The 19,605-nt window shown below is 33.8% G+C and overlaps 2 protein-coding genes across 2 annotated transcripts; both read right to left on the bottom strand.

Moving 5' to 3' along the window:
• Positions 1-2,668: 2,668 nt before the first annotated feature.
• Positions 2,669-5,608, bottom strand: LOC120278869 (serine/threonine/tyrosine-protein kinase HT1). Its single transcript, XM_039285616.1, has 3 exons — positions 4,734-5,608; positions 3,566-4,021; positions 2,669-2,997 (listed from the first exon to the last, which is right to left on the bottom strand). Exons 1-3 carry the CDS (start codon positions 5,199-5,201, stop codon positions 2,749-2,751), a joined length of 1,173 nt encoding a protein of 390 aa, XP_039141550.1. The 5' UTR covers positions 5,202-5,608; the 3' UTR covers positions 2,669-2,748.
• A 279-nt stretch (positions 5,609-5,887) lies between these two features.
• On the bottom strand, positions 5,888-9,305 carry LOC120278842 (upstream activation factor subunit spp27). The gene is made up of 2 exons (XM_039285582.1): positions 8,945-9,305; positions 5,888-6,270 (listed from the first exon to the last, which is right to left on the bottom strand). The coding sequence occupies exons 1-2, from the start codon at positions 9,110-9,112 to the stop codon at positions 6,139-6,141; spliced, it is 300 nt and encodes a 99-aa protein (XP_039141516.1). The 5' UTR covers positions 9,113-9,305; the 3' UTR covers positions 5,888-6,138.
• Positions 9,306-19,605: the final 10,300 nt, after the last annotated feature.

The following is a 19,605-nucleotide window of genomic DNA, read 5'->3' as shown; positions in this document are numbered from 1 at the left end:
AAAAAGATAATAATAATATAATAAAATGGAGTGAGAATATTAAAACATGCTTATCAATTCATTTTTATATATGAAAAGAAAAAAAAATAATATCAAAAGAAAATCTTCTTGGATACAATAGTAAAGCATAAATCTCAGGTTATATATTCAAGCAAAACAATGACGTTAGATTTTTAAAAAAAATGGGAGGAGGTCATACGTGGATCCTGTGGATATACGGCTGTCCAGTCAAGGAAAATTGCGTGTAAGCAATGTTACCGGTTGTGATGAAGGAGGCCTTGTCGGGGTAAGAGATGGAGGAGTAGTGACAAAACAATGAGGATGCTAACTGTTGTGGCCTCTCCTCTTTGATGAGTTAGGGATTTGTTAGGGCATAAAAATATATAAACAACAAATTTTTACATTTGTTAGGGGTAACATAGTAACTTCACTTATCAGGATCATCTAAACCCACCAATTTTAAGAGGAATTACCATGCAGGGTTTGAGGGGCATACATGCCTCCCTTATGCCTTTCCCAAGTAATTTGATGCATACCCAATATGTATCAAAAAGTGATCCCCAATGCATGGGGATCACTCCCTGGAATCAAACAGGCTTTAGAAAATTATTAATTATCAGTACAAATGCCATGAAAATGTAGAGTATCCATAGAGAAAACTAGAAAGCAGGGTGGAAATGAGAGGAGAAAGAGAGAGCTTTTCATTGAATGAGAAGTTACTCTAATACAATGTACCCCATTTCCTTTTATATAGAGCAATGAACTCTAACCTAGTTTGCCATTCTTAGCTACTTTTGATTATGTGTAATAAATATTCAACGGACCATGAACATAGTTGACTCAAACGATACTGGACCTAAATCTGAAATTTTTGACCCAACCAGATCTTCTAAGATAACTAGTCAATCCATTAGCCAATTTTCTAGGTTGGGTACCTGACTAGAACCCAGCCCCAACCAAAATTTATTTTATTGTGTGTATATATATATATATATTTCTATTTATAAGTTAAATTTTTAGCAATTAAAAATTTTTTTTTTTAGAATATCTATAAGAATGCAAAAAAATGTCCTACTAAAGGTTAAACCATAGAAAAATAATTTTTAAAAATATTATATAATTTTGAGTTTAAATAACATCCATAATCGAATAATTACTTAAAATTTGAAATACAACCACTAAAAGCTAGGGTCGTCTTCTTTTTAATGTATATATATATATATATATATATATATAATTAGATCTTGTTAGGTATTCAATTGGTTTTTGTTTGCTTGACCTAAACCTGAACCTAAAAACCCATGTTTTTAAAAACCTAATCCGAACCAACCGAATTGGTTTAGTTAACCAAATTTTTCTATTTGGTTTTAAAATTTCCTTTCAGATTTTTGGTTTTACACATTTTTTTTATCCACACTAAAACCCCACGGACTTAAAACCAGAGCAACTCAAATAAATGATAAATACAATTCTAAAATTCAATATCACAAATAAGTTAAAAGACCTAAAGAATTTAACAAATTAAAATCTAGAATACTTTGAAAACATGAAATGTTAAAGTTTTAAAATGTCAAATTTACTCAAGATCAAGTTTCCCACTCATAAATATTAAGATATCATAATTTGAAATCTAGGAAATATATTTATATGCAAATCCAAAGACTTAGAGAAAATCAACATAAATAAGTCAAAAGAGATACTCATACATCTCTCGGTGACAATGGCTGAAATAGTCAATGTGTTGTCAACCCTTTCTCACAAATTTCTAAAGTACATGAAGACAAAGAAACATGGGAAATTAGGAGTTTGTAGTTTTGGTAACTCTACTCGAGTCCATGTTCCCCTTAATTAATAAAAAAAATTATTTAATTTATTGTAATTAATAAAATTATCATTCATCCATTTTATGTATCTTTTCACTCTTGTTTTAATCCGAGTTCCCATAATGAAATTTATAGTAGATAATATTAAATGTTTGCTTCTAATGAAAATCAAAAACCCATAATCACCTTGAAAACTTAATTAGACAAAATTTAATTTATGATTTATTACATTTGATCGGGATAGAATCAAAGATCCCATAGGTGAGTAGCTGATTTACCTTGATAGTACTTACAAAAATACTGAAGATTTCATTAGTGGGTAGCTAGTTTACCTAGATAAACTCAATTACAATGAATACTATATAAATAGTAATACTATAGCACTTCTGTTCTAACTCAGTTCAATTCATGAAATATTTTTTAGGCATGCACATAGTAGGACTCTAATCGCCTATACTATGTTTGAACATATTTGGCCTAATTAATAAATCTCTAAGGAATGATTAAGCCACCATAATCGGTACCTATCTGTCCCTTGACACCCCCTTATAGAAATGCCGTTTGTCGCTTTTGTTAAGAAAAGAAAAAACATATTAACCTTGGTAGCTATTTTACCAAGTCTAAGCATTACTCTCAAAAGAATAACCTTAAGAAAACACCTTGAAAATTCCAGTAAGGGTTTTATCCTACACACTTTACACATGCTGCAGCAAATAAAAGAATTTAGAGCAACACTCTTTGATTGATAGAGAAATACTTCAAACACTGACATCTTAATTTACAACATATATAAATATATATTATATGTATAAATAAAATTAGCAGAAAATTAAAAAGAAGAAGAAGAAGAAGAAGAAGAAGAAGAAGAAAGAAGAAGAGGAAGAGGAAAAAGGGTAAAAGAAACATCTAAGAGGCAGGTTGAACTTCAAGCATGAATAGGAACAGATGAACTTGTTGGAATGCAACCCTTGAAGATCCCAACAAGTGAATTATGTATTGTAAATTCTTGATGTGCAACAAGAGGGAGTCCTTCCTTAAGACACTCGTCATACTTCTCCAATGCTGAAACTATATAATTGAAATCAGGTCTCTTTGCGGGGTTTGCCGACCAGCAACTCTTGATGAGATTATTGAGGACAGGCTGACATGTTGTCGATAACGGAGGCCGGAAGTTCTGAAGAAAAAGGAAAACACAATGCAATGATAAGAACATATATTTGAAGCTTGCAGTGAACATGTATGTCAGAAAATTGACAGATGAAAACAGATAGACAATGCTTGCAGAATAATGGTTTGGAGTGAAAAATCAATCCGCAGACATACTAAATGTGAGATTTATATATACAGCTATTGATTGTTAAACTGCTCAACAATTGATCCTCAATTGAATCATAATCAAGATGCCAATAACATCAGAATTTAATACGATATGAAAGGTGATTCTAGATTTTCTAAATTTCATTAGCAAATTGATCATTCATGTATTTCATTCTTCTTTAGATTAAGAGGATTCTCCAAAAGAAGCAAGCAAAATGTCAAAGATCAAGTACTTTTCTAGTCCATGAACTAAGGTCATTTGGTCATTTATGCCTTCAAACTAGAAGAAAGGTGCACTTATAATCCTCGCATGTTATGACATATCATTTGGTTTACGAGGAATATGACATGTTCCTGTTATATCATAAGATTGCAGACGAGATATTATTTTTGTAACACTAGTCGAATTGTTTTTAAAGCCTTACCTTTTCCGAAGCGGCAAATGCAGCCTGCACTGGTGTCATTCCTTGGAACGGAACAAGCGCTGTAGTTAGTTCCCATAACACGATCCCGAAACTGTATACATCAACCTTTCTAGTATACAGTTTTTCTTTGATCATTTCTGGAGCCATCCATCGGTAAGTTCCCATGTTACCTTTGGATTTTCTGCTCTTAGTCTCCAAACAAGAGGTGCCAAAGTCAGCAACCTTGACTTGCATTTCATCATTAAGTAGCAAGTTATCAGACTTTAAATCTCTGTGAATCACACCTTGTGAATGAAGATACTGCATTCCTCGAGAGATGTCGAGTGCTAACCTTAAAATTGTATCAGTCGATAGTGAATATGGCTCTTTCTTGTGGAGATACATTCTCAATGTTCCTTGAGACATGTATTCTGTAATTATACAGTACACCGGTGGCTTTTTGCAGGCTGCTATAAACTGCAATAACATAAAGCAAACTGAATAAATTTTAAATACGCACACCGTGCATTAAATTAGAAGACACTGTTCTTAGTAAATAAAGATCAGAAAATCTTAAATTTGCTGAATAAATGTGCTTACAGAAGCTGAGATAAGATTCACTGATAATTTGTATTGATCATGTAAAGAAAACAACTTGACGCCCACAAGATAAGGCTCAACAAAGTCAAATGGCATGTGACTTACATAAAAGTCTCACATGAGAAACATTAACCATATCCATTTTAACACCATTCAATATTTAACATGAAGAGAGCAAACAATAACTCAATAAACATGCAACCATTTCTTCAAGCAGAAAATTTCTGTTGAAACTAATGCACAATTCAACAGAATGCAATAATTTATCAATGGATTAAGATCACAAGAGTAAGAAACTTTGACCATATCCATGGTGCCATCATTCAAACCATTCACATAAAGAAGGAAACATGAAACCCAAGGCAAACATTTCTTCAAGTGGAAAATTTCTGACAAAACTAATGCAAAATCCAACAGAACATAATGATTTATCAATAGATTGAGCGCAAAAGAATAAGAAATATCGACGATATCCATAATAAATCAATTCAAACGGGACATAGAAAGCATTTCATTAAAAGCAAATTGAACAGAAGAAAATGCGGAAGAAGATGATATATGAATGGAATAAGAGGACAAGAGCAAGAACCTGCACAACATTAGGATGATAAAGGCGAGAAAGGAATGAAACTTCAGACTTGAACTGTTCTTCAAGCTTGGCACGCTTCTCCTCATCCTGATCAGGAATCCTCACCATCTTGATAGCCACTGCCCTCTGCTTATAAATCCCTCTATAAATCCTACTATGAGAACCAGAAGCAAACTTGTTGCCAATGAAGAGCTGAGAAAGATCAGCCATCCATTCTTCTCTCTCCCCATCTTGACCATCATCCAAACTCTCTGCATTCCCAGGTTCCAAAAGCATGGACCAAGATTCCAAGCTATCCCATCTTTTCTTCTCCATTATCTCCATCTCTGGTGGCAATGAGCCCCTTCTACGAAACTGAGAAGAAGAAGAAGAAGGTAAGCAAACCGAAGACTGTGAAGGCGGTGAAGGTAAATTCGGCGTTCCACTGTTTTTCCTCCCAAACTTGAATGCCCGGAAGCAAAAACCCATCTTTTTGTGAGTTTCTAATGGCTGACTCCATTGAAAAGCTTCAGATGAAGACTCTGAGCTTCATGAGGCTCACAGGAGCAGAACATCCTCAGTTTCACGGCCTTGTTCACTAAGATAAGCATTAAAAAAAACAACTACAGAGAACATGCTACTACTTGTACAACAACTACAAAGAAGAAGGATTGATGGATTAGAGACGTATGCAAGTATGAAGGGAGTCAAGGAAGTCTCGTGAATGGGTGGTTGAAAAGGAGGAAGGGGATGTGGTTTAGGATGGAGGGAGCTTGGAAGGGGGAGGAGCTTGGAAATGGTGGACCTGTGCATGGGAAAGGAAGGAAGAAAAGGGACTGCCCTTGCCCACACTCTTTCCTCTCACCATTCACAATGGGCATAGCATCATTCATTCATTTCTCTTTTTCTCCCTATATCCATCTCATCTTCTGCCTTTTCTTTCCCTTTTTCAAATTAAATATAATTAATTAAATTAAATTTTCTTTTTCAGGTACTTTTACACATATGCCCTCATAAAATTTCTCATCTTATGCATGGATAGAGGTACAATGCATACAGCCAAAAAAAACACACACACACACACCAACAGACAAACAAACAAACAAAAATATAAAAGTGCTTAGCTTATAAAATTTCCTGTTTGCTGCACTTTTAAGAGCATCAAACCAGTAGCATTATCATATATTTATGAACTTAATTCATGCTGATATCTCATCAAATGCATTCATAAGTCACTGGCTTCACAATTTTGAAGAAAATGACAGCTATAAAAATGAGTAGCTGCTTTTCATTCTATATCAAGGGACCTCTCTGTGCTTTTAATACAAATGATATTTTTGGCGATGAAAGATACAGAAACTAACCTAAACAAGTGGGATATTATTGGTACCATAGACGACGTTCCCATTTGAGAGATTAACCCGGCTCATCGCTTCAGTTCTTTGGGAAAATGGAGTTTAATAAGCATAGGAAGTTCAGCCAGAGCAACTTGAGGCTTGCCCAATAATATTCTCTTCAACTTGTCATCACAATTGACCAAATTCTTGTTGCTTGGATCCTGCAGATTCAAGCTCATTTACCATCAAAATCTGGTCCCAACAGTATAAAAAGTAAAGAGATATTCAAATTGGAGTGTTGCAAATGCAAAGATAATTATATACTTTAGATCAACCCTTAAAATAATCACAAGTTCCAGGAAAAACATGGGAATCTAGTAATTCAATGAGAGGAATAAGTATCAGTTGAACAAAATCGAATTGGAGTTATTTGAATGATAAAAAACTTAATAAAACAAAGCCATGATTCCATTCAATCAATGCAGCTAAACGTCCTCCAACTAGTTTGTGACCGAACTTCAAAATGATATGCAAATTGAACTGATTGAAGAAATAGATTGAATCATGAATCTTCATTTTTGATGGTTTTTCTTTTAAGTTTTAACCTCTTTTTCTGGTCAATGGAGTTGACTGTGCGAGCAGTACAGAACAGAGCAAGGTAACTGTTTATCCTTTCATAGAATGGAAGGCTCTTCAACAATTGAAGGGTTGGGATTTCAGAAATTTTGATCTTCAATCATTGTAAATCTGGAAGAATTTATGCTGAGACAAGATAGTACAGAAGAATGCTTGCTGACAGTAAAATTAAAGTAAGATCAATGACAAAGTAAAAGTACTGTAGTCTTTTATACATGGTGAAATTATATTTTTATTATTATCAAACTCAATCATGGTAGATGACTAATAAAATTAATCTACGAAAGAGAAACTAGTAACATAATATAATACATTCATAGAGACATCATCCCAGGTAATAAACTGAAAACCCACAATATTTAAATTTGTCAGTTATTGGTGAATTCTCATTAGCAGCATTTAACATATACGATAATTTGTAGATAATCTCCATGAGTATAAGTGCAAATGGTCTTGTAGCATTTTAAAATAAAATTCAAAAACTCCTTTTTATACATATTGTCCAGGTAAATATAGAATGAACTGCTTGAGAGGAAAAGCAAATAATTTGTTGAAACCAAATGGGAAGTGAAGAAGATAAGAGGTCCCCATGTTGAGCCATGATAATCAACAGTGAAGACTATCATACAGAGGCCATATGATTATTTAATCTCAAAGGGTCACTCCAAAATGCAAATGATGTTTACCTCTAAAAAAGTTTGCAATCCAGGCCAATGAAAAAATGCGCATCTCAAGCAGTTTTACATCTAAACTTGAAAGAAAATGATCCTCATTTTAGGATAAATTAGGGTTGGAGTTTGACCTTGATTTGATTCGACTCTGAAACCAAACCTTTTCAATTTTATTCAGCCTGTTCAACTTTCCATATATTTAAATCAGAACTCACAAAAAATGACTCCTCAAGTTCGCATGAATTAGGGTCAAGGGTATTACTACGATTTCATTCCTAATTGAAACCAAACCTCCCAAACAATCTTGTCTATTTAATTCAAAACTAAAAAACCTAACTCCTTAAGTTAGCATGAATTAGGATTTAGGGTTTTACTATGATTTCATTCCTGATCGAAAGCGAACCTGTCAAACCTTCTCGTCTGTTTAATTCAAACCTCATAAAAAATAGCTCCTCAAGTTAGCAAGAATTAGGGTTTAGGGTTTTACTATGATTTCATTCCTGAGTGAAAGCAAACCTGTTCAACATTTGCATGTATTTAATTCAAAACTTATAAAAAATGACTCCTCAAGTTAGAATGAACTAAGGTTTAGAGTTTTACTATGATCTCATTCCTGATCAAAACCAAACCTATTCAACATTCTCGTCTATTTAATGAAAAACCCATTATCAATGACTCCCCGAGTTAGCATGAATAGGATTCAGGGGTTTAATAGGATTTGATTCCTAATTAATACCAAACCTGTTCAACATCCTCGTCAATTTGATTCAAAACCCATAAAAAATGACTCAAGTTAGCATGAATTAGGGTTAAGAATTTTACTATGATTTTATTCCTGATTGAAACCAAACCTGTTCAACATTCTCGTCTATTTAATACAAAACCCATAAAAAAAATTGACTCCTCCAGTTAGCATGAATTAGGGTTTAGGGGTTTAATAGGTTTTCGTTCCTAATTAATACCAAAGCGTGTTCAACATCCTCCTCTATTTGATTCAAAACCCATAAAAAATGACTCAAATTAGCATGAATTAGGGTTTAGAATTTTACTATGATTTTATTCCTGATTGAAACCAAACCTGTTCAACATTCTATTTAATACAAAACCAATAAAAAAAATTGACTCCTCCAGTTAGCATGAATTAGGGTTTAGGGGTTTAATAGGATTTCATTCCTAATTAATACCAAACCTGTTCAACATCCTCCTCTATTTGATTCAAAACCCATAAAAAATTGCTCAAATTAGCATGAATTAGGGTTTAAGACTATGATTTCATTCCTGATTGAAACCAAACCTGTTCAACATTCTCGTCTATTTAATTCAAAACTAATAAAAAATTACTCCTTCAATGCTCATGAATTAGGGTCTTATTTTAATCTCATTCCATATCCAAACCAAACCTTTCCAATGTTCAAGGAATTCAAATCAAGGTTTCAACACCATTTCCTTACTAAAGGCATAGCAAAGCACACATAAAGCAATAAATCATGGAAAAACCCCCAAAAAAGAACTCTTTAAAAAGGGGAATTTGGAAAGGATACTGATGAAAATTAAGACAAAAAATGGAACTTTGGAAAGAGAAGAAGACCTGGAGATTGTTGGCCTTGATGTAAGACCAAACGCGGATGAAGAAGTCGAGGCGAGAGATCTGGGACAGCCCCACGAACTCTCGCAGGTTTGTGGGCAGGTTAGCGAGGTCAATCAAGCTCGCCACCTTCTTGGGGCACTCCGCCATTGCCTTCCTCGCAATCACCATGAGCTCTCGTCACTTCTCTCTCTCTCTCTCTCTCTCTCTCTCTTTCCCTCTCGAGCTCGGCCTGGTAAAGCTCGTTGACCGAATGGCAAAGAGGGCGAAGAGGAGGGTCGTGGAGGCTTGCGGCGGCGGCGGCGGCGAAGGTGGCCGGCGTAGCGTGCAAAGCGGGAGTAGGGTTTGGTTGATGTTATGAGAATTTAATTTGGAAAATTATCTAAAGGTTCATACATAAATTGTAATTATAGTTTGGGATAAGTAAATAGGTTTAATTTCATGATTGGTCCGTTATCGATATTTTTTTAATAACGTGGCATTTGAAAAATGCCATGAAATCAACGAAAAAGAAACTATAATATCCAAAAATAGTCCTCCCTCCCCCCTCCCTCCCTCCCTCCCTCTCTCTCTCTCTCTCTCTCTCTCTCTCTCTCTCTCTCTCTCAACGCTATAATATCCAAAATGGTGCTATAATATCCAAAATATGTCATGCTTGGATGGGGGATATGTGGAAGAAGGATAAAAAAAAGGTTTTGTAAACAACTATGTTTTGATTAGAGGTGTAAATCGGGTCATGGTGACTCGCCCCTGGCACAATCTAGCATGACTTGGGCCGTGCATAGCCCGGGCATGTCACATAGCGATGGGCCGGGGCTTGGCACATCCCAGATCCCTTTGACGTGTTGGGCCAAGGATCTGCGGCCCTCGAGTTATGATGGCCCAGGCACGAGGGCTAGCACAACACGGCCCAAGTGGGCCAACCATTGGGCGTCGTGCTTGGCACGACCTACATCGGTCACATGGAGGGCCTGGAGAGGCTGGTGGCCAGCCAAGTTTTTCCTTTCATCAAACCATTTCAAACATGTGAAATGGCATTTTTAACCCCTTCAACAACTATAAAACGGCTAGTTTTTAGGGTATGTTAGTCTTTAAAGCTATAATTACTTTTTCACCCTTTCCAACATCAATAAACGGCTGGTTTAGAAGGATATTTTTGGAATTAAAAAAATTTAAAATACCTATAAATACCCCTAAACACTAACACTTTATTCACACCAAATTACTCATTCTTATTCTAATTCTCAAGCATCCAAGCTCTCTTAGTTCTCAATCCCTTCAAGTTCAAGATTTGAAGTTGTAAAATTTGGCTTAAGTGCTTCATCAATTTGACAATTCCTTAACTGTATTTATACAAAGGCTCCAATTAAATTTACATCATCAATTCATTTTAAAACAATTGAGGTAATTCTAAACTTTTTTTTTTGTTTTCCCTAATGGTTAGCTCTCCCAACTTTCCTTTCGACAATGCACCATTTTATTTTTATGAAAACACCTCCGCAAGTTTTGCTGATTTAGATTATGAGCCTGTTACTGAATCCCCTAATATGGGAGCATTTTATAGGAGGCCTCAAGCAAGCACATCGGGGTTATGGCAATTTTATGATATTGTGGAATTTCCAAGCAAAGGGACTCGTGCAGTTTATAAAAAATGCAAAAAAAAAAAAAAGATTTTTCTTGTCAAACTTCTAGGGGGCGTCTCATTTGAAAAAGCATGCCGACAAACATGCTACAAGTCAAAATGATCCTACCCAAACACAAATTAGTTTTGCAAATTCAAATATTGGAACTTTTTGTTTTTAACAATGAACATTCAAGCAAAGAAATTGCAAAACTTATTGTTCAAGCAGAATAACCTTTTTACCTTGCTGAAAATCCCGCATTTAAAAAATGCTTCTTAGAAGTTTTAGTCCAAATTATAAATCCGTTTCAAGAACTACTATGAGAAAATATTGTCTTATTATTTATGAAGAATATAAAGAAAAATTAATTTTTGAAATTTCTAAAGGTTCATTTAAAATTGCTCTTACTTCTGATATTTGGTCTTCTCAAAATAATTAGGATTATCTTTGCGTTACCGCTCATTATATTGATAATAATTGGACTTTGCAAAAATGTATTTTGAATTTTATTGAATTGAAATATCAACATACCGCAAGTAATATTGACGGTTATATCATGAGCACTATTAATGAGATAAAATTGAAAATTTATATCTTCAATTACTCTTCATAATGCTTCTGCAAATAATAGTGCCTTTGAAATGTTAAAAATGCAATTAAATCCTATTTTTTCAGGAAATTTTTTTCATATTCGTTGTGTTTTGTCATATTTTAAATTTATGTGTTAAAGATGGTTTAAAAATTATTCATCCTCATCTTCGTAGAGTTAGAGAAGCTATTTTACATGCAAAAAATTCTTCAAATCGAAGGTATGAATTTAAAAGATATTGTAAGCAAATGGGAAATAAATATAAGAAATTTATTTCCGATGTTGCCCATAGGTGGAATTCAATTTATGCAATGTTGGATTATGCTTTTGATTATAAAGATTTTCTTACAATGTATTGCCATGAGTATTTTCCCGAAGTTGGACTTACTAATTATGATTGGGAAATTAGTTATATGATAAAGGAGTTTTTGGAAATTTTTAATACCGCAACTAATTTTTTTTCCCGGTGTTTATTATGCTACTACTTTTACGAGTATTTATCAATTGTATTATATTAGTGAAATTTTTTCAAAATATAGACATGATTCTAATTTTTCTCCCATTGTTGCTTCTATGGAATTAAAACATAAAAATATTTTTCAAAATCAACCCTCTTCTGGTTTTATCAATGATTATTGATCCGCATTTTAAAATTGATGGCACTTTTTGTTTAATTGATTTTTATGATGAAAACATGGGACTTGATCATTCTCTTTATAAAGATAATTATCGTTCTTTGGTTTATGAAATATATAATGAATATAATGCAATATAAGGAAATAGAAGAACTTCTAATTTGGGTACAAATTTTGAAAATCCTTCTTCATCTTCCAAAAAAAATTCCGCAGCACATTTTGTAAATATGATTAGAAGAAAATTTGCAAGTGGTGCTGCTTCTTCTTCTTCCTCCTTTCTAATGCTAGTTCTTTACATGAATTAATTATTTTTTAAAATAATTATTTTAATAACTTTCTTACTTCCGAAGAAATTAATAATTTTAATATTTTGTCATGGTGGAAAGCACAAAAACATAATTATCCTATGCTAGCTGCCATGGCACGTGATCTACTAACCCCACCGATATCTATAATAGCATCAGAGTCTTATTTTAGTGCATAAAAAAGGGTACCTGATGATAAGAGGGGTTGAATGAACCAAGCAACAAGACAAATGTGCATATGTTTGAAGGGTTGGGTAGATGCAGAAGATAGATTACAAGAACATCAAGGACATGATACTAGTAGTGATACCGGAGAGGGCGCTACATCATCCGAGCGTTCAACACGCATTGATGAAGAAATAGACTAATGGAGTGATATTCGAAGTTTTGCATTTTCTATGTGCTTTTTTATAGTTTTTAAATAAACGACAATGTTTTTTTATATCTATTTGTAATTTATTTATTTATTATGAAATAGTTAGTTTTTAATAATTTGTTTGTCTTTATTTTTTTTTCATGTAATATTTTCTAATTTCATGTTAAATTTCAATAATTTTTTTAGATTTTTTTCTATTTTTTCCTTAAATTTTATTATTATTAAAATAATTTTTAATTTATTTAATTTGAAATTAAATTAAAAAGTAATATCTTGCCCAGCATGCCCCAACCCAATGGCTCGGGCTAATCGGACATCCGTACAGATGGGCGAGCGGGTGCTCGGCACTAATGGAAGCCTGGCCGAGCCAGCCCATGCACGCATAGTGCCTAGGCCTTAACGGGCCCATGCCGTACCGGCCTAATTTGCACCTCTAGTTTTGATTGAGGAGTTTTGAGAGAGTAGGGTGTGTTTAATTCATCGAAGTAGAGGTCAAAGTGACGGAAGTGGGAGCTGATGTGACACTTCCGCTTATTTGGCTCATTGAAGTAGAGCCCGAAGTGCGGAAGTTGCCACTTCCAAAACTTTTCACTTCTCTCTTGGACTTCGGAAAAATTTTGGTCGAAGTGAGACTTCGGTTGCCACTTCAGCCATATGATTTCAGATGGGTGGTTAAAATCACCTATTTTTATTTATTTATTTTTATTATCTTTAGGTTTTATTGTTTTTTATGTTTTTATTTTTTTATTTTTTTATCTTTTATTGTTTTTATCTTTTATTATTTTTTATTTTATATCTTTTATTGTTTTTTTATCTTTTATCCCTTTTTTAATTATTTTATTATTATTTTCTTTTTTTATCTTTTATTGTTTATAAAAAATTATTTTTAAAAAATTATCATATTAATTAACTATAAGCTCAACCCAACAAGTACAAAGAGGTAATCTCACACCCATCATGAAATGGTGAGTAGAATCTCATTTCCATCATTTTCTAAATTTTCACTTTCACTAACTAAAAAAAAAGTAGTTAATGATTTGACACTTTCCCTTTCAACCAAACACATGGAACTGAACACTTCAACTGAAGTGGCACTTCAAGACTTTCACCATTTCGGTGGACAACTTCCGAACCAAACACACCCTAAACGTTTAGAGGATAAGATGGAGGTTCCATGGTTTGTCAACACTGTGGAACTGGGGTTAAGAAGGTTTTATATTTTTATATGACAATAATACCCTTCTTCATTTTGCTAAATTACTTTGTTTATCTTTTAATATATAAGAAAGCAAACAATGAGGGTGTTCTAGGGTTCAAGTTAAACTCAAGAAAGCATTGAAGGATCAACTAGGAATTCCTTCATTTTTTTTTTTCCTTTTCTATGAATTTACGTAATTCATAACTAATATGCTTATTAGGATGTGATTTTTTTTTAATGTTTGAGGCCCTGTTTGGATAACCCAAAAATCCTATATAATCCGTACATTACGGCAAAAAAAAATATTTTCACGGATTTATGGCATAATGGTCGTTTGGGTACCAAATTTACACCCCAAAAATATGCCATAATATGGGGATTCTGCCAGAAAAAAATATTTCAGGGGGACTGGAATATTTTTTTCTTACGAAAGTCGTGGCCCTTCATTCACCCTCTCTCCTTCACACCAATTCCTTTCTTCTCAAAAAGCTTCACCAGATCCAGACCCTCAATATGATGCGTTGCCGACTGCCACGCCCAGAAGCTTGAAGCCGTCGCCGGAGTGGAACATCCAAAGCATCCTCCCACCTCGGACAGCTGTGTCGCCGGCTAATGAGCGACCACGCTGACGCCTGAAGCCACGATAACAAGGTTTAGGGTTTGATCTACGGCTGATCTAAGCCACGAAAACGAAGAGGTATGTTGAGCTTTTTCTTTCGAGTTTGTTTCTTTCTTCTCTGTCTAATGGTCATGCTTTCATTTCCAAGAATAGCTGAATCATTTTGAAAGCTGATGCTTACTTTTTGGTATATTATGCTTCCATTGGATCGTGATTTTATTCAGAGAAAAGATTGATCTTGATTTCCTTTAGAAAGGTTTGATTTGAATTGTTTTGGTGTCGTTGTGGTTTTGGATTGTTCCATATGATGATCAATAACTTCTTATCCTGTTTTTTTTTAACTTTATGTTTCGATTAAAATAGCAATTATGTTTATGTTTTAATGAGTTAAGTGGTTGATGTTGTAGCTATGGCCCTTCTTCATCTATGAAAACCATGCTCGGAAATATGTTCCCGACTTTGAAATCTCAATAAAGTCCTATCTTGAATTTCAATATCATGTGCTTGCATTTTTTTGTCACTGAAAGCAAAAATGTCATTGTAAATTTGTAATGACTTGAGTGTTGAAGGAAATTGTGATGAAGGTTTTTTTTTTCTTTTGTTGGTATTGTCTTGGAAGTCTTGGCTGTTGAAGGTGTCCTGTTCATAAAGATGAAAAAAGCATTTGTTGTTGAACCATCAGTGGTTATGTGATGTTGATTTTTTTTTATAACAATATATTTATTTGTGAACTTTATCCTGTTGTAGGAGAGTAGGTTTGTGATTATGGTTAATTGCAAGATCAGGTGATGGTTGTATTGAGTAGATGATTTTCTGAATGAAGTTCACTTGGAACATTGCCTCACAATCATACATATTGGGTTTTAGCACACTTTCGAATGACTTATCTTCATGTGTGAAACCCCACCTGTCTGTCCAAATAGAATGCCTCAACATCCCAACTTTTTGGAATAGCAAGGATTTGATTTCATCTGTCTAATTTTGCATGTTGGTAAGCAAAGATGATGATCATGATTGAAGATTCTGTGTATTCAATGCATTGGGTGATTAAGTCAAACTTGGCAACAAATTGAACAAAAAAGCATTACTCAATAAAGTAAAAAAAGGCAAATATAAATATTATCTAATTTGGAGAATATGACAAGTTCAACTTACAAAAATGAAAAATTAAAGCTCAAAATCATTGCTAGTATGAATTTATAAAATCCATATAGGCATGGAAGTCATCAATCTTATTTTTTTAATATTATTTTGTCATTGTCATTGAAAAAGATAAAAAAACAAGTATATGACAAATGTGATCTATTCAAATTCAAAAAATACGCAGTAGCTGGCCAAAACCAAAACCAAAACCAAAACCAAGGCAAGCATGCTGTTGTTTTAAGGTGTTGTCTTCTTAATGCTTAAGGATATTCATAGTGGTGTTAATGATCTGCTAATAATATGTTTCTTGATTTTTTGATAACTGTGTGTCGTTTCTGCTGTAATCACCTAGTGATTTTAAATTACAAATGTTTCAGCCTTGTCTAAACATCATGATTGAAAGTTTTAATTGTCTAACCATCAATGGTGAAAAAAGATTTTGATTGATTAGCTATGTGAGTATAACCATTACATTTTACAGTGCTTGATTAGTTATGGCAAGTGAAGGTATGGCAAGTGAAGGAAGACATGAAACTAGGGCAAAGTGGAATGAAATACACAAGGCTCACCTAGTAAAGTTATTAGGTGAGTATAATACTCCTCGCGTACTGCTCACAAAAATGGATGGACCAAAGAAGCATGGAACAAGATGGTACGCGACATGATAACCAAGTTTTCCATTCCAAGCATCACCACAAGCCAAGTCAAAGCATTAGAGAAAGAGTTGAAAAAAACCTATAAGCTTTCTAAAAAGGGTTTTCTCGAATTAAGTGGCTTTGGATGGGATTATGAAAGACATATTGTATCGGCTCCCTCGATGATGTTTGGGCACCACTACTAGAGGTATGTACATACATAATGACTGGTTTCATAAATTACAACCATCTAATTTGAAAAAAATCAAACAGAGGAATCGAGATGCAAGGAAGTGGCATACTAGACCGTTTCCATATTTCATGGCATTGCAGGAGGTCTATGAGGGTAAGCATATAGTTTCTAATATTTTACATTTATAAACTTGTATTTCACTGACATATTATATATTTAAAATGTAGGGAGATATGCTGAAGGCAAACGGTCTCGTGGTATAGAAGATTATGAAGATATCTCCCAATCACCTGTGCACACCACAAGTCCAAGTGTTTTTACTCCAACCGATTCAAGGCAACAATCACCTACACACGAGACTGAGGATGATGATATCATGCAAGTGGAACCACCTAGTTCTCAACCACGGAATCCTTAAACTCAAAGTTCAAGCAATGAAATTCTTTGGGGACTAAGAGATCAAGATGGACACAAAAGAAAAAGAGAGCGAAAAGGGAAAAAGCCGCAAGATTCATCATTCAATATGGATAAATACATTGCATTTCGAGAGCGCGAGAACAAAGAATATCTCGAAGTTCTTAAGGGCACTAAAGTAGTGGAAAAACACACAATAGAAGATTGCATGAACGTGTTCAATCAAATGAGTGGCATTTTCACTGAAGAAGAAATTTTCAAAGCTACCCAAATTTTTATTAAAGATAAGAGTTATCGTGAACTCTTCTTATGTCTTCAGGAAGATCATAAAGTGCCATGGCTCAAAATGATGTTCTCCAAAATTGAGTAGAAGATGATTATGAACTTGTTATCTTGAACTTGAATGTTTTCATAAGCACAATTTTGTATCGAATGAACTTGTTTTGATTATGAACTTGTTGCCATTATGTGTAATTTTGATTGTAGGTCTTTTTTTTTGCATGAATTTGTTAATAAGTATCCTTTTGTCTTGTAATATACTCTATAATGCTATTTCAGTATAGGCAATGGTTTCGAACAAGACCCAAGATTCATTCATTCAACGGTACTCGGCGATACAATGGATAAGAAATAATTTTATGATTGCCACACACCTATGGTCAATCTCGGCGATAGATACAATAATCATTCCACATTTGCATTGCTATTTCATTTCTTTTACGAGCACCTGCATTTCGCTCAGAGTTCATGGTGTCAACATCCTCTCCATATGACTCATCTCCATTAGGAACAATAGTTTCTTCAGCTTCATTATCGAAATCCTCAACAGCATCTGTACCATTATGTATACGGATGAAGTTATGCAACATACAAGCAGCAACCACTATATCAGTTTGAGAGTCTATTGGGTGGAAAGTTGCTACTTTAAGGATTGGAAACCTCATCTTTAAAATGCCGATGATGCGTTCAACATGATTCCGTAATGACGCATGTCGCAAATTAAACAGTTCTTTATAATTGGTCGGTCTAGTTTGCGCTCGACCTTGCTCTTGCAAATGGTAACGGACACCTCTATATGGAGCAATAAAATTCGGGGTATTAGCATATCCTGTGTCTACTAGATAATATTTACCCCGTGGGACTTCAAAACCTTGTTCAATCGAACGTTAGAGAATCCTAGCGTCAAAAGCAGAACCTTCCCAACCAGCTCGAACATATACAAAACGAAGATCAAAATCACATGCAACCATAACATTCTGTGATAACGTTTGCTTCCTGTTTCTGTAAGGATCTTGCTTATCCAAAGAAATCGTGATTGGAATATGTGTTCCATCAATAGCACCAACACAATCCTAAAAAATAAACAAACATATAAACATTTATAAAGATAAAAAAAGTTCACAAAAAACTTCATAATATATAGATTTTCCTACCTTGAAATATGGAAAAAAATTTTTGGGTATTCTGAATAACCGGTGATGTCAGTGTCGATGGAGGTTCTATATATTCACGAGCAAGTCGATTAACAGCTTTAAGTACTTTAGTAAAATATCGACTAACCGTTTCTGCAGAATGTTGAAATCGCTCTTGCACATCACGGTTACTAGCATTATGAGCTAGAGTGTACATGAACATTGCTAGTTGCTCCTCGACTATTGTCCGTTTTGAGTTGCAGAGGAGAGATTTTTCTCTTAAACGATCAACCAGTGCTTGAAATATATAAGGCTCCATACGAAATTCCCTTTTGCAACATTCCTCATGACCTTGAAGAATTTTTTGTACATATGCAGCACCTGTAAGAATGGATGTGTGATGTTCTACATTTCTGGAAGGTGCTGGACATTCCCTTGACCAATTGCTTAGCATGAGTAGATCATCTTCTTCATTTTTTTTCCTCCAAAGATTTAAGGAATCCATGGTGAAACAATGGTTACAACTATGAATTTTTTTGAGTTATGTGTATAATGCAAAGGAATCATGTTGTGTAAAAATAGGGAAAAATGATAACGGCTATAATTATAACGACTATATTTACAACGGCTATATTTTAACGGCTATTTTTCAAATTTTAATTACCAACGGTTATATTTATTATGTAATAATTATTTATTATGCAAAACAAACACTCATTATGTAAGAAAAAATATGTAATAATTTTTGTAATATTTTTTTATTTTGTTACCCAAACACCCATTCTGTAGGAATAATATATGCCATAATTTCTGTAATAATCACTTGCATTTCCTGAATAATAAAATTATGCCATATTTTTTTATTTTGCATCCAAATAGGGCCTGATTGTTGTGTATTTTAAAATTTGTTATTATATGTTTTTGAATGAATCTGCCAAGCCTTCTTAACCACTTTAGATAGATATGCTTGTTAGGAGTAAATGTTGGTAGTGATGTTTACATAGATTTGTTTGTCAGGAGTGCAGGCGATAATAATGTTATGCCATTGTTTGATGGGGGCTCATAGAAAAAGCTTGAGATAGAGGGTTGGCTATTGGGAGAAGGAGGAGTTAAGTGAGAAAGATAGTGAAATAATAGATGGAGTGAGTGATTGCCTATGTCATTAGGGTCACATGTTCCTTAGCCTTTCGTCTTTTCACAAGTTAAGGGCAAGATGAATTTCTTGCCTCCCCTCAATCCACGAATAGAAATTTCTTCTTGAATAGTATCAAACCCATGACTAGTTAACAATGATTAATTTTTAGAATTTGTTAATAATAAGATAACTACAGATTCAATAATTAATTTTTAAAAGTTATTAATTATAATAAAGAATTATTGTTAAAGAATAATTAATTATTAAAGAAACTTTTCTATAAAATAATTAGTTTTCTTATTATTGTTGTTGTTGTTGTTGTTGTTATTATTATTATTATGATTATTTTGTTAATTTCATCATTAACTCGCATTTAGATTGTTAAACT

Source organism: Dioscorea cayenensis, chromosome 16, assembly GCF_009730915.1.
Source record: "Dioscorea cayenensis subsp. rotundata cultivar TDr96_F1 chromosome 16, TDr96_F1_v2_PseudoChromosome.rev07_lg8_w22 25.fasta, whole genome shotgun sequence".
In the NCBI taxonomy this organism is placed as follows: Eukaryota; Viridiplantae; Streptophyta; class Magnoliopsida; order Dioscoreales; family Dioscoreaceae; genus Dioscorea; species Dioscorea cayenensis.
This window is presented reverse-complemented; position numbering and strand designations above follow the sequence as displayed.

Coding starts and splice junctions, on each gene's coding strand:
- LOC120278869 (XM_039285616.1), bottom strand. CDS start 5,201: ATGGGTTTTTGCTTCCGGGCATTCAAGTTTGGGAGGAAAAACAGTGGA. Junction 4,022..4,733: donor ATCATCCTAATGTTGTGCAG/GTTCTTGCTCTT, acceptor ATGTTATTGCAG/TTTATAGCAGCCTGCAAAAA. Junction 2,998..3,565: donor CATTTGCCGCTTCGGAAAAG/GTAAGGCTTTAA, acceptor CTTTTTCTTCAG/AACTTCCGGCCTCCGTTATC.
- LOC120278842 (XM_039285582.1), bottom strand. CDS start 9,112: ATGGTGATTGCGAGGAAGGCAATGGCGGAGTGCCCCAAGAAGGTGGCG. Junction 6,271..8,944: donor TCAAGGCCAACAATCTCCAG/GTCTTCTTCTCT, acceptor TTGAATCTGCAG/GATCCAAGCAACAAGAATTT.